General features: G+C 46.6%; 1 protein-coding gene across 4 annotated transcripts in view; it reads left to right on the top strand.

Moving 5' to 3' along the window:
- LOC139751310 (integrin alpha-PS2-like) overlaps positions 1–15,000 on the top strand; it is a 243,819-nt gene that overhangs the window by 174,788 nt on the left and 54,031 nt on the right. For 2 of the 4 annotated variants that reach the window (XM_071666646.1, XM_071666645.1), the window contains exons 5-7: positions 3,413–3,469; positions 5,049–5,110; positions 7,243–7,291. In XM_071666646.1, coding sequence (XP_071522747.1) covers positions 3,413–3,469; positions 5,049–5,110; positions 7,243–7,291 — 168 coding nt within the window. The remainder of the gene's footprint in view (positions 1–3,412; positions 3,470–5,048; positions 5,111–7,242; positions 7,292–15,000) is intronic. The other 2 variants (XM_071666648.1, XM_071666647.1) reach the window with 1 other exon arrangement.

Here is a 15,000-nt window from a genome sequence, read left to right as displayed (position 1 = left end):
GCTAGTGAGTCATTAATACGATAATTAATTTGCATATTATTATTATCATTAATATGCAAGCCGCCTCCCTTCCCCCACCCTTTAATGCAGCTGTAGTAGATACCAGGCGGCCACACTAATTTAGGGAAATATGGACTCCATTGAAGCGAGAAGGCCCAATGGCTCATTCATCTTTCCCTGGCGCTTCCTTGCTCACGCGGGAAATAGCGAACACCTATGAGAGTATATATATATATATATATATATATATAAACGCGCACTTACAAAGAACACATAATGCCCTCCAAAAGCATGGATTCGAACCTTGTACCATTTGGGTGGTAGCTGGGTACACCGACCACCTCGCTATGTTGCCCATAATAGGGAAATGACTATTCGATCACTAGTAATCGTATACCATTTGTGTCACGTCAGTGAGCCGCGGAGGTCTAGATCGATCATATACCGTCAGGCTCGCATTACTCACTGGGAAATGTGAGCACATGTAGCGAGGATCGAATCCCTGCTGTACGAGGGCATTATGTGATTATGTCTTCATTCCATACATATTCGCCATTTCCTGCGTTAACGATGTAGCGTTAAGAAGAGAGAACTGAGCCTAAGAGGGGAAAATCCTCGCTGGGCCCTCTTCTCTGTTCCGCCTTTCGGAAAAGTAAAAACTGGAGGGGTGGATTTCCAGTCCCCCGCTTCCTTCCCTTTAGTCGCCTTCTACGACACGCAGGGAATACGTGGGAAGTATTCTTTCTCCCCCATCCCTAGGGATATATTATATATAAGTCTTACTTGGTTGTGTTGGCCTGCCCCATGTGGGGTGTGAGGTTGCAGTGAGGGAGGGACTGGTGCGGGGCATCAAGGGAAGACCGACGCATCGCCCGCCTGAGTTGCACTCGTCCTTATCTCCCTGATGGATGTGACTCACCTCCTGTACTCCCTTTAACCCAGTTTCCTCCTCTTCCTCCCGGTACACCCTCCCCTCACCCAGTACACTGATGTACTCCCATACACACCCTCGTCTCAACCCTGCACCCCCTCGTTCGTCCACACCCACCATGTGTAGAACGTCATCACTGAGGGAAGGTACCGCCACCAGCCACCACGCCACCGTCACCTCCCGCAACCTCAGATCCCTAGTCCCCGGTGGGCAAGTTCGGCACCACTGCCTCATCGAGTCCATCTGAGCGCGTGCAGACCTTAGCAAGGCCACGGTCCATGTACGCCCGTTGTGAAGGTCGTCAGCCATCGCAAACTGCCACCCCCACACTTGTTTGTAGAAAGACTTTAAAGTCTTTAGTTCATGGCCCCAGTGTCCATGTTTCATATGTTTTCACTTCGCAAGGTCGGCCTCTTCCTCCTCCTATTATATTTATAATTATTATTATTATTATTATTATTCCTCACCTACCCACCTCAGTACAGACCCCACCAGTGCCTCTCCCAGCCTCCTTCCCAGCGAGTCCCGAGGCCTGATGTTTATATATATAATAAAACGATAACTTGAGGAGATATATTGTTTATGTTTACCCTTATTGGGAGGAGAAGAGAGTGGGGCTGGGATGGGGGGAGGGGAAGGCTTAGTGGGAAGGGGAATAAAAACAGTATTGCCACTCCATATTGCCCAAGTGGAGGCCAGTTGACCCTTGGCCTTCTGATCTCCCTCCCTCTCTCGAGCCCCGTTGTCCCGTATCCACTTCAGTTTGTTTATCTTTCCGCAGTTTTCTCGACGCGCTTGTCTCGCGTTCACATTTTCTGTTGTGTCGCGTCTCTCTCTCTCTCTCTCTCTCTCTCTCTCTCTCTCTCTCTCTCTCTCTCTCTCTCTCTCTCTCTCTCTCTCTCTCTCTCTCTCCCCTAGCAACCGTTGACTAAATGTTTCTGTTGAATAGATTCATCCTCTCTCTTGTGACCTCCTTCCCTCTCCATCCTTTACCCATATATCTATTTTCTTATCTCCGTAGTGTCGTCGATGCGATATAATCGTGCCGTCTTAACGCTTTTACGAGTATTTACATTCCGTTTCCTCGTGCGAACTCTTGTCATTTCGTGTTGCCTTATGCACCCACGTCTACCGTCTGCCCGTGGTTTTCCGTCGTACCCGAGTGTGGCCGGCCGCCTCCTCCCCCACCGCCTGTCTGTTTACATTAAGGGGGAGTGAGGCCGCTAGGGGGCAAGGGGAGAGCGTGGGTGATGAGGTAGGTGGTGATGGAGTGTTGACACTCGCACCTCCCTCCTCCACACTCCCATGATACTCACATTTCCTGGACGTTTATACCTGATGATGGATTAGTATTAGTAGTAGTACTTTAATATATATATATTATGGAAAATTAGTATAGGAGTGTGTATGAATACTAATAGGTAATGATTGTAGTATTAGGTTCTTAAAAAGATTTACTGTCAAGATATGCATAAACAGAGGACAAATCGGTCGGTTTTTTTTTCTTCCTATTTCTTTTTTCGTGACATTTCTGAGAAATGACATGATTATTCAGGCATCTTCCAGAGCTGGTGATACCGTCGTGTTTTGTGGAGATCAAGGCTTCGATAACCCAACACACACACACACAGACACACACACACACACACACACAGCATTCGTCACCTCACTCTGCTTGTACCAATCAGAGCTCTTATAGTCAGACGTAAGGACAGTCCAATAGCTATCATTGTGAACGTCAATAAGCAATCCATGGACAAGTGCCCAGCTACACACGTAAATACCATCTTGGGTCTGGCAGTGAGGTATGTCAACTACAGTATGACTGGAACTGTTCGTCATGTAATGTTCATTAAGTGCATAAAGTGTGAGCCATATGATTTTTAACGTTCACTCTGATTTGGAAACCCGACATTACGGAAATAGCTGAGTCTGGCTCTCAAGAAACTGGGAACCTGTTTAGATGTGGATCCCCCCGAACAGTTGCTCCGTTTATACAAAGGATTGATCCGTCTATGTATGATGGGTGGCTCTGTCTCTGCATCCTCACATGACAGAGGTGAGTCGAAAGCGGTCCCAGGCTAACGTCAAAATTTGACCCCCTTCACCTACGCCGTAATGCTGGTTCACTTTCCTTCTTCTGTAGGTATTACTTTGGTTTTTGCTCCCGAGAGGTGGCTGCTTGTGTGCCCCCCCCACCCACCACTAGCTAGGCCTCGCAATACTCGGCAAGCTGCTGCGTCACGTGGTTACTGCGTGGCCATCGGCAACTCAAGGGTGGGCCGTTTTGATAACTGTTTCTTTCGAACCATCGTAGGTTACCATGGGCTGTGGATTTCCTCCTGACAACCTCTGGCCTCGTGTACCAGGGGTCGCGTCGGGAACCAAGTTATTATTATCAATGCAATTATAATAAGAATTATTATAATTATTATTATCATTATTATTATTATTATTATCTGAGAGTTGTTATCTTGACAGCTGGCTTAGCATCCCCTTCCAGGGGCCGGGGTCTGGACATACCGTTACTGCGAAACAGTAAGTATATACGGATTAGGGAGGAAAGCTTACGTCGTCCTCAGCTTACCCAAGCTTTTTGGGGGGATCTCCTGTCTGGCCCTGATGGTCGTCAGGCTTCTTAGTTTCATCAAGCTGGGTCTTAGATATTAATTACCCGTGTGATTACCGTAAAGTCATGGATCATCATCATCACATCTTGTCTGTATGTTTGATCGTAATGCTTCGCCAGCCTTTGATTGATCCTTAATATTCGCTGTTGGGTTTACCTTAGTGATCAGCCGCTCCTCGTGGGTCATGATGGTCGTCAGTGTGTCATTAGCGCAAATTACCATCATCTCATACTCCCGTAATGATCGTTCGTGTCTCTGGCCGGCTCAGTGGGCCTCGTGTTTGAGACTGTGTGTGTGTGTTTACGTTTGTGTTGGGTTTTTGGCCCTTACGTTTTCTGTATTGCTTTCATTCTTATATATTTCATTTCGTACGTTTGTATGTTAAGCTTGGATGGGGTTTTGTTTTTCACATTTGTTTGCCTTGTTTGCGTTAATACGTAGCATTGTGTGTATATGTGTATCTTCCGTTGTTTGTACATTTACATGTATATATGTTTTATTATTGTCTTCTCTATTTATGATTTTCTCTGTCTAAGAAGAAGGTGTTGAGTTTGTGACGCACGCCTCGGTATGTGGAGGTTAGGATGTCTGGTTGTGATGTTAAATATGTTAATATCCGTACGGGAGCTGGTTCAAGATGGTTGCCTCACAATGTGATGAGATGATGTTAACATGTTAAAAATCGAAATTTTGTGGATGATTGTTCATTGTGTATTTGTCATTATGTGTACTGTGATCCATATCTTATGATTACATAATTGTAAGTATGTGTACGTAGTAGAAGTAGTAGTATGTTTGATATGACATACTTATAGTCATTATATTTTTAGTCTTGTGGAGTATGATGTAATAGAGTTGCGTATTGTCAGAACATATCCTGCTTGTAAAAACCGTATCTTTCGGTATCCATGGCGTATGTGTGTAGGATAAGGCGTATCTATTTGTGGTATATATTGTTGTGTGTGTATATATATATATATATATATATATATATATATATATATATATATATATATATATATATATATATATATATATATTCAGGTTTGTGAGTACCATGGCATTGTATTTATTTAGTCGTGTATCACATAGCTTAGATTCTCCCCTGTGGTGTCAGTATACCAGTGCCCCCACATCAGTATACTGCCCTCCCTCCATCAGGATATTAGCGTCCCTCTCAGTCAAGTCACTCCCCCAGCAGTATAGTAAGGTCCTCCCCCACCAGTCAAGTCACTCCCCCAGCAGTATAGTGAGGTCCTCCCCCAGCAGTATAGTAAGGTCCTCCCCCAGCAGTATAGTGAGGTCCTCCCCCACCAGTCAAGTCACTCCCCCAGCAGTCAAGTCACTCCCCCACCAGTCAAGTCACTCCCCCAGCAGTATATAGAGCCAGGGAACACCACAGGAGGCCAGTGTTGTGACAGATGCCTCTCAGTAAAGCCACACACACACTGCTGTACTAACTCTCATGTGTTCCTCTGGTCCCACAGCTGCCTGGGGCTACCATCGCCAGGGATCCTGCCAGGCCGGCTTCGGCACCGCCCTCACCCAGGTAGGTCCTGCACCACACACACACACACACACACACACTCCTCTTGCTCCTTAGTCCACTTCTGACTCTGATTGTGATGTATATTATATATATTTATATATATTATCCCTGGGGATAGGGCAGAAAGAATGCCTAACACGTATTCCCTGCGTGTAGTACGAGGCGACCGAAAGGGGAGGGAGCGTGGGGGCTGGAAATCCTCCCCTCCTGTTTTACATAGCCAAAAGAAGGCTCAGTCATCTGTTCCTTACGCTACCTCGCAATGCGGGAAATGGCGAATACATATAAAAAGTTTATATATATATATATATATATATATATATATATATATATATATATATATATATATATATATATAGATAGATATTAATGCAGGTCTAAGTAGTAGTCTAAGTAGTTTATATGATTTTATAGCATACGGAAAATTGTGTAGTTTCATTCGAAATCATATTATGAAGTTTGAATACTCGAAAAACTTTTGGATTCATCACGAGGAAGTTTTATTGGCGAATAATACCCCAAAAAAATTGGTGATTTTTAGATTCTCATGTCAGCACTAACTACCTCTCTCATGTCAGCACTAACTACCTCTCCTCTCTCACGTCAGCACTAACTACCTCTCTCACGTCAGCACTAACTACCTCTCTCACGTCAGCACTAACTACCTCTCTCACGTCAGCACTAACTACCTCTCTCACGTCAGCACTAACTACCTCTCTCACGTTAGCACTAACTACCTCTCTCACGTCAGCACTAACTACCTCTCTCACGTTAGCACTAACTACCTCTCTCACGTTAGCACTAACTACCTCTCTCACGTTAGCACTAACTACCTCTCTCACGTTAGCACTAACTACCTCTCTCACGTCAGCACTAACTACCTCTCTCACGTTAGCACTAACTACCTCTCTCACGTTAGCACTAACTACCTCTCTCACGTTAGCACTAACTACCTCTCTCACGTTAGCACTAACTACCTCTCTCACGTTAGCACTAACTACCTCTCTCACGTCAGCACTAACTACCTCTCTCACGTTAGCACTAACTACCTCTCTCACGTCAGCACTAACTACCTCTCTCACGTCAGCACTAACTACCTCTCTCACGTCAGCACTAACTACCTCTCTCACGTTAGCACTAACTACCTCTCTCACGTCAGCACTAACTACCTCTCTCACGTTAGCACTAACTACCTCTCTCACGTCAGCACTAACTACCTCTCTCACGTCAGCACTAACTACCTCTCTCACGTCAGCACTAACTACCTCTCTCACGTCAGCACTAACTACCTCTCTCACGTCAGCACTAACTACCTCTCTCACGTTAGCACTAACTACCTCTCTCACGTTAGCACTAACTACCTCTCTCACGTTAGCACTAACTACCTCTCTCACGTTAGCACTAACTACCTCTCTCACGTTAGCACTAACTACCTCTCTCACGTCAGCACTAACTACCTCTCTCACGTTAGCACTAACTACCTCTCTCACGTCAGCACTAACTACCTCTCTCACGTCAGCACTAACTACCTCTCTCACGTCAGCACTAACTACCTCTCTCACGTTAGCACTAACTACCTCTCTCACGTCAGCACTAACTACCTCTCTCACGTTAGCACTAACTACCTCTCTCACGTCAGCACTAACTACCTCTCTCACGTCAGCACTAACTACCTCTCTCACGTCAGCACTAACTACCTCTCTCACGTCAGCACTAACTACCTCTCTCACGTCAGCACTAACTACCTCTCTCACGTCAGCACTAACTACCTCTCTCACGTCAGCACTAACTACCTCTCTCACGTCAGCACTAGCTACCTCTCTCACGTCAGCACTAACTACCTCTCTCACGTCAGCACTAACTACCTCTCTCACGTTAGCACTAACTACCTCTCTCACGTCAGCACTAACTACCTCTCTCACGTCAGCACTAACTACCTCTCTCACGTCAGCACTAACTACCTCTCTCACGTCAGCACTAACTACCTCTCTCACGTCAGCACTAACTACCTCTCTCACGTCAGCACTAACTACCTCTCTCACGTCAGCACTAGCTACCTCTCTCACGTCAGCACTAGCTACCTCTCTCACGTCAGCACTAACTATCTCTCTCTCTCTCTCTTGTGTCAACAGAATGGCAACAGAGTGTACGTTGGTGCAGCTGGCAGCTACTACTGGCAAGGTAAGAATCACACACACACACACACACACACATGTGCACCTGTGTCGTCTCGTGCCACACGATCCAGACAGCATCTTCCCTCGCCTTACTGATGATATAACTGGGTTATTATTATCAGTGATAACTGGGTTATTATTATCAGTGATAACTGGGTTATTATTATCATTGATAACCGTATCAGTAATGGTAGTTTAGTTATTGATGACGGCTCACTGATGGTTAGTAGATGTATGTGGGGGGTCACTCCCACACGGTCGAGATTGGGTTAATGACAGATGTCTGTATTTTCCATTGTCATTTTCGTTTTACTCTTGATGATTTCTTCAGTCATGGCTGCAGATATTGATGACAGGTAAGTGGATATTGATGACAGGTAAGTGGATATTGATGACAGGTAAGTGGATATTGATGACAGGTAATTGTTATTGATGACAGGTAAGTGGATATTGATGACAGGTAAGTGGATATTGATGACAGGTAAGTGGTTATTGATGACAGGTAAGTGGATATTGATGACAGGTAAGTGGATATTGATGACAGGTAAGTGGATATTGATGACAGATAAGTGGTTATTGATGACAGGTAAGTGGATATTGATGACAGGTAAGTGGATATTGATGACAGGTAAGTGGATATTGATGACAGGTAAGTGGATATTGATGACAGGTAAGTGGACATTGATGACAGGTAAGTGGATATTGATGACAGGTAAGTGGACATTGATGACAGGTAAGTGGATATTGATGACAGGTAAGTGGACATTGATGACAGGTAAGTGGATATTGATGACAGATAAGTGGTTATTGATGACAGGTAAGTGGATATTGATGACAGGTAAGTGGATATTGATGACAGGTAAGTGGATATTGATGACAGGTAAGTGGACATTGATGACAGGTAAGTGGATATTGATGACAGGTAAGTGGACATTGATGACAGGTAAGTGGATATTGATGACAGGTAAGTGGACATTGATGACAGGTAAGTGGATATTGATGACAGGTAAGTGGTTATTGATGACAGGTAAGTGGATATTGATGACAGGTAAGTGGATATTGATGACAGGTAAGTGTCTAGGAGTTGTTACTATAATCACTTCAGTACGACCAAGGTAAATTGACCTCTCCGGCACGACTGTCCAAGGGTCATCCCGTCGTGTTCAGAGGTCAAGTGGGCCTATACCACATATGATTATGTGATATTGGAATATAGTCTATAAATGCTATGAATATAGACGTCGGTGATGTATAGACTGTATTTATAGCCTCCATTCTCTGGGGGCCAGTGATATATAGACTGTATTTATAGCCTCCATTCTCTGGGGGCCGGTGATATATATATATAGATTATATATAGCCTCTGTTCTCTGGGGGCTTGTGGTATATAGACTGTATTTATAGCCTCCATTCTCTGGGGGCCGATGATATATAGACTCTATTTATAGCCTCCATTCTCTGGGGGCCGGTGATATATAGACTGTATATATAGCCTCCATTCTCTGGGGGCCGGTGATATATATACTGTTTATATAGCCTCCATTCTCTGGGGGCCGATGATATATAGACTCTAGTTATAGCCTCCATTCTCTGGGGGCCGGTGATGTATAGACTCTATTTATAGCCTCCATTCTCTGGGGGCCGGTGATATATAGACTGTATATATAGCCTCCATTCTCTGGGGGCCGGTGATATATATACTGTTTATATAGCCTCCATTCTCTGGGGGCCGATGATATATAGACTCTATTTATAGCCTCCATTCTCTGGGGGCCGGTGATGTATAGACTCTATTTATAGCCTCCATTCTCTGGGGGCCGGTGATGTATAGACTGTATTTATAGCCTCCATTCTCTGGGGGCCGGTGATGTATAGACTGTATTTATAGCCTCCATTCTCTGGGGGCCGGTGATGTATAGACTGTATTTATAGCCTCCATTCTCTGGGGGCCGGTGATGTATAGACTGTATTTATAGCCTCCATTCTCTGGGGGCCGGTGATGTATAGACTCTATATTGTCCATTCTCTGGGGGCTTGTGATATACAGACTGTATACATAGCCTCGACATCTCTGGGGATTATAAGTACCTGGCCATGTGTGTGAGAGTCTTTCTTCCAACCAGCACATAAGTGGACGTTCTCACGACCCGGGTCTCTGGTTAAACGGTATTCTGCGTATTGCGTATTGTGTTGAGTGATAATCTTATTTGCTATGTTAATCATACGTATTCTGCGTATTGCGTATTGTGTTGAGTGATAATCTTATTTGCTATATTAATCATACGTATTCTGATGAGTAATGTTATAAGTAAAGTTGTAAGGTAATCTGGCGACACTGAAGTGTGGAGGATGTCTTAGTTTTGAAACGTTCATTGTCAGGATATACACAGACGAGGCGGCATTTCAGTGAGAGTATGGGTGAAGGGCACGTATGTAGTGGTGCGTAGGTGGAGGCCAGTATAGAACATACAGTGGGTACAGTACATGGAGGATGGTAGGTGGACACGGGTGGGAAGACATCACAAGTACAGACATCACTGCTGTAAGACGAGGGACAGCAAACAGATGTCACGTTGGGGGAAAATACATGTGAACACTGTACATAACTTAGGAAGTAGCAGGTGATGTTCCTCACATACGTGAGGTGTGTGGGTGTGTGTGTGTGTCAGTTCATATACATATGTATGTATCTTGTGTTGCTGGTGTCAACTGCCCCGTAATCGGTGAATCATTCCATGTAAACCGACCACACCTCTCTTGGAAGGATAAGCAATTATGCTTCAGCCGAGGTACACTGTAGCCAGGCCCCCACCTCCATATATAGAGTATCGAGTCCCAGTGATCACAGTGTGAGCACCTGCGTTGGATCAGCTCGTCTCGCTGCCAGACACATCTGGTCATTGACTGTGGGGTAACGCGTGGTGGGTCGTTGACCCCACACACCCACACCCACACCCACACCCACACCTCACCACTCGCTGCTCTCTGGATGTGTTGAATCTCTCATGAGTGACTGCTTGGGGCCATTATATATATATAGATAGATAGATAGATAGATAGATAGATAGATAGATAGATATTGAGAGAGAGAGAGAGAGAGAGAGAGAGAGAGAGAGAGAGAGAGAGAGAGAGAGAGAGAGAGAGAGAGAGAAATATATGAAGCATCCCTGAGAGTAAAGGAAATGGGAGGTGGTAAAGAGCCAAGTGAGGAGTAAGGCGTGTATTACCTCCAAGGCTCAGTCGTCTGTTGTGGACGCTACCTCGCCCCGTGCAGGGACACAGCAAACACTATGACAGAGAGAGTCGAGTAAATCAGATGAGAAGTGGCCGTGCGTACACTTGTTGGTTTTGCAACGCGATACATACCTAGTTAAGGGAAGGGCTGGCTGTAGTTAGAGAGGGTGTTGTGGGTAGAGAGGGTGTGGTGGAGAGGGTACAGGTGTGGGGGGGGTGGTGTAGATAAGGGACGGGGGATGGTGTAGCGGGGCGAGGGGTGAGAGAAGAGAGCGGCGTGTACAAAGGTGTAGATGTGTCGCCTTATATGTGTTGGGTGGTGGTGTAGTCTGGCGCCATGCCGCTCTCCCTACCCCCGGGGAGGGCCCCAACACACACACACACACACACACACACACACACACACACACCTAACCTCTCTCTCTCTCTCTCTCTCTCTCTCTCTCTCTCTCTCTCTCTCTCTCTCTCTCTCTCTCTCTCTCTCTCTCTCTCTCTTTCCATTCCTTATCTTTGGTCTGTCTTCGTCTTGGGTGTTGAGGCTGGAAGATGTTTTAAGCGTGTGCTCAGGCGGACGTGTGATGTGGGTCAGCACTCGTCTGATGTGGAACGGTAGAAAAAGGTGTGTTGGGGGCTCCTGGAAGACGCCTCCTCCTGGAAAGACTGGAAAGTGCGTGTGCGTGGAAGTCTTCCAGTGCCGCAACCCTATGGCACGTTACAGTATACTTCCATTGCGGCCTCTTTGCTCTCATGAACTCTGGAAGATGCCTGGCTCCCTATGAGAAGAACTTCAGTCATTCCATGTCATGCCTGGATACTGGAAAAAGAAACTCTTGCTTTCCCAAAGACCCAGAGCGTTCTCTCTCATGTCTGGATGTGGTCTGTACCTATCTCCTGGAATCTCTTCCTCCACCACAGACGTTTGAGGGAAGTCATTCGCCTCCCCGACACCTTTTGGAAGGTCTTATGGGCTTCCATACTCCATGTCTGAGATGAGGTTTACTCTCGGAATCCTGGAAGCCTTCAAGACTTGTGTTCTGGGGTTTTAGAAGGCCTCTCATGGGTCTTGGAAGGTCTCTGTACCAACGATGAGTCTTGGAAGGTCTCTGTGCGAACAATGAGTCTTGGAAGGTCTCTGTGCCAACGATGGGTCTTGGAAGGTCTCTGTGCTAACAATGGGTCTTGGAAGGTCTCTGTGCCAACAGTGGGTCTTGGAAGGTCTCTGTGCCAACAATGGGTCTTGGAAGGTCTCTGTGCCAACGATGAGTCTTGGAAGGTCTCTGTGCTAACAATGAGTCTTGGAAGGTCTCTGTGCCAACAATGGCTCTTGGAAGGTCTCTGTGCCAACGATGGGTCTTGGAAGGTCTCTGTGCTAACAATGGGTCTTGGAAGGTCTCTGTGCCAACAGTGGGTCTTGGAAGGTCTCTGTGCCAACAATGGGTCTTGGAAGGTCTCTGTGCCAACGATGAGTCTTGGAAGGTCTCTGTGCTAACAATGAGTCTTGGAAGGTCTCTGTGCCAACAATGGCTCTTGGAAGGTCTCTGTGCCAACGATGGGTCTTGGAAAGCTTCTGCACGTACCAGGGCTGGACCTTGGAAGGCTCCCGTGGCCAACCCAGGTCGTCAGAGGAGGAGGGTCAGTGTGCGCGGGCCAGGGGAAGGTGGACGGTGTCAGGGCAGGAAACAAGGGTCGTCCTCAAACCCCCCAACCCCCCACACCGAGCCAGACGCTGATGATGGAATGGTGCGGCGGGCGTCGGCGGCTGCGTATTTGGACCTTCAATTTCATGCGCTGTTCCTGTGCGCTGCAGTTAGCGGGCGGCCGTGGTGTTCGCACGGGCCACGTTGACCACACTCGTCGACGCACGCGACCCTGGAGCACGATGCCTGCTGGCGTGAACCTGGACGACATCGCGTCGTCGTCTCTCCCAAGGGTCGTGCGTCCCCTTCGTGGTCGCGCCGTGACCTGGTTTGTGAGGACCTTACTTTTCTCTACGTATAGAGGAGAGAGAGAGAGAGAGAGAGAGAGAGAGAGAGAGAGAGGGAGTGTGTGTGTCTCCATCCAGCCCCAAAGTAGTCAAACCGGGTGGGAGTTTATCTTGCCGGAGTGACCCACCCATACAAGACCAGTCCTCCTCCTCCTCCTCCTTCATCCTCAAGTGTCTGGTGTCAACTGTATCCTTCCATCATACCACCACACCCAAGGTCTCTCTCTCTCTCTCTCTCTCTCTCTCTCTCTCTCTCTCTCTCTCTCTCTCTCTCTCTCTCTCTCTCTCTCTCTCTCTCTCTCCATCTGTCTCTCTCTCACTTGCCCATCAATCTTGCACATGACTCGTGTGTGTGTGTGTGTGTGTGTGTGTGGGTCAAGTCTTCCTGCTGTTTACAAACCCCCGGGGTCGTTTAGGATGATGGAGGGATTTCCCTCCTGCTACATGTACGCCCCCCCCCCCCCTCACACACACACACACACACACACACACCTTTATGTACATTTTAAGTAGCCACTCAAAGATGACGTTTTCGGTTCTGTTTATGACTTAGGTGAAGGTTTCTTTATTCTGTTTAAGTTTTGTCAAAATTTGCATCTCACGTTAGCTCATAGTAATGAATATTTTATTCATAAGTTATATCGTTGCGGTGTTACCGGACTCCACCTGCAAGTGGTTATGCCTTCCGGCGAGGCTGTAACCTTGTCATGTGACGACATGATGTACAGAAATGCCGTGGTGTAACTTCTCCTTCCAGTGGACATCATTTCCCTGCTCTGATCGGAGCGCAGCCTTGGAGCAACGAGAGCCATATAGATAGATAGGCTCGTGGAGTGTCGTAAAATTGAACAAATTAGTTGTTGACGATAACTGATAGTTGAGGACTTGTCACTCTTATGAACACCTGGTAACAGGTCACTCCACACTTGTAACGTCCCCATTAAACAAGGCCATAACGTCCCCATTAACCGTGGCGTCATGCCTCATTTACCGCTACCACAATCCTTCATCTAAACGTAGCTTGAAGCCCCATTCAAACATAGCTTAACATACCCACTTTAGCACAGCTTTAAATGCCTCCATTTACTATAGTCGTCGTCCCCTGACCCGAGGCTGAGTTCGGCCATGATGACCCCCAACCCCCATAGAGGAAGTACCAGTAAACCACTCTGGGTCACGGCGCTATCTCCTGACCCGCCTTATCACCCCCCCCCCCCAGTTATCGTCGAGGTCACACGGGAGGGGAAGGGAGGAGGAGTGTCACTGGAGTTAGATTGGTGGGGTTAAGGGTTATCTTATCCCTGTAATTAGCTTGTTACCGGGTCTGTCTCTCGCGTCTGGCTTGTGTAATGTGGCCCCCCCAGACTCTGGGGTTGTTTGCCACGACGAGTGCAAGATGGTGAGGGAGAGTGACTGGTATGAGGGAGTGAAGTGTCTGTCTCCTCACCTCCGATCGCACCGCTGTTGTGTGGGGGTGGGTGTGTGTGTGGGGGTGGGGAGGTGTAGTTGTGTGGTGGGTGTATTGACGTGTGGTTGGGTGAGCGGAGGGGTGTGGATGTCTGGTGGGTGTGTAAGGAGTAGTTTAGAGTTGTAGAAATATATATATATATATATATATATATATATATATATATATATATATATATATATATATATATATATTTTTTTTTTTTTTTTTTTTTCAAACTATTCGCCATTTCCCGCGTTAGCGAGGTAGCGTTAAGAACAGAGAACTGGGCCACAGGGAATATCCTCACCTGGCCCCCTTCTCTGTTCCTTCTTTTGGAAAAAAAAAAAAAAGAGAGGGGAGGATTTCCAGCCAACCGCTCCCTCCCCTTTTAGTCGCCTTCTACGACACGCAGGGAATACGTGGGAAGTATTCTTTCTCCCCTAACCCCAGGGATATATATATATATATATATATATATATATATATATATATATATATATATATATATATATATATATATATATTGTCTCGATGTAGTAAGTAGGCGAAGCCTTTCTGTGAGGGTATGGGGTGAAGTGAGGTAGGTGGAGGCCAGTGTTTGAGAGGTGTCAAGCGCACTGGGTGCAGATTATCATACAACCAGACATTACAACATCTATTGAACCAGTTCACATCCACACCAGTAGCCTGACTACATGCCATTTGCCAGGAGTCCATCTGTGACGTAACTAACTCGTTATACAATTCAGCAATCAGGTATACAGGGCTTCTGGCCACTCTGTGTCCTCTTCTCTGTGTCAGCGCCCACAGAGAGAGAGAGAGAGAGAGAGAGAGAGAGAGAGAGAGAGAGAGAGAGAGAGAGAGAGAGAGAGAGAGAGAGAGTTTTTGCAAGAAGTGGCCGGCATAACCCAAGACCTCGCTAACAACGCTAATTAGTAAACCCCCTCAACCTACACCAATCATGGTACGGTAACTGCCAATTAGTGCCCACCTGTGCCGATTGTGGCACACCAGGCGCTGATCCGTGTCCGCTCACAGAGGCACC

The sequence above is a fragment of the Panulirus ornatus genome, chromosome 11, assembly GCF_036320965.1.
Source record: "Panulirus ornatus isolate Po-2019 chromosome 11, ASM3632096v1, whole genome shotgun sequence".
NCBI lineage: Eukaryota > Metazoa > Arthropoda > Malacostraca > Decapoda > Palinuridae > Panulirus > Panulirus ornatus.
The sequence above is the reverse complement of the archived record's forward strand: the minus strand, read 5'-3'. Positions and strand labels throughout refer to the sequence as shown.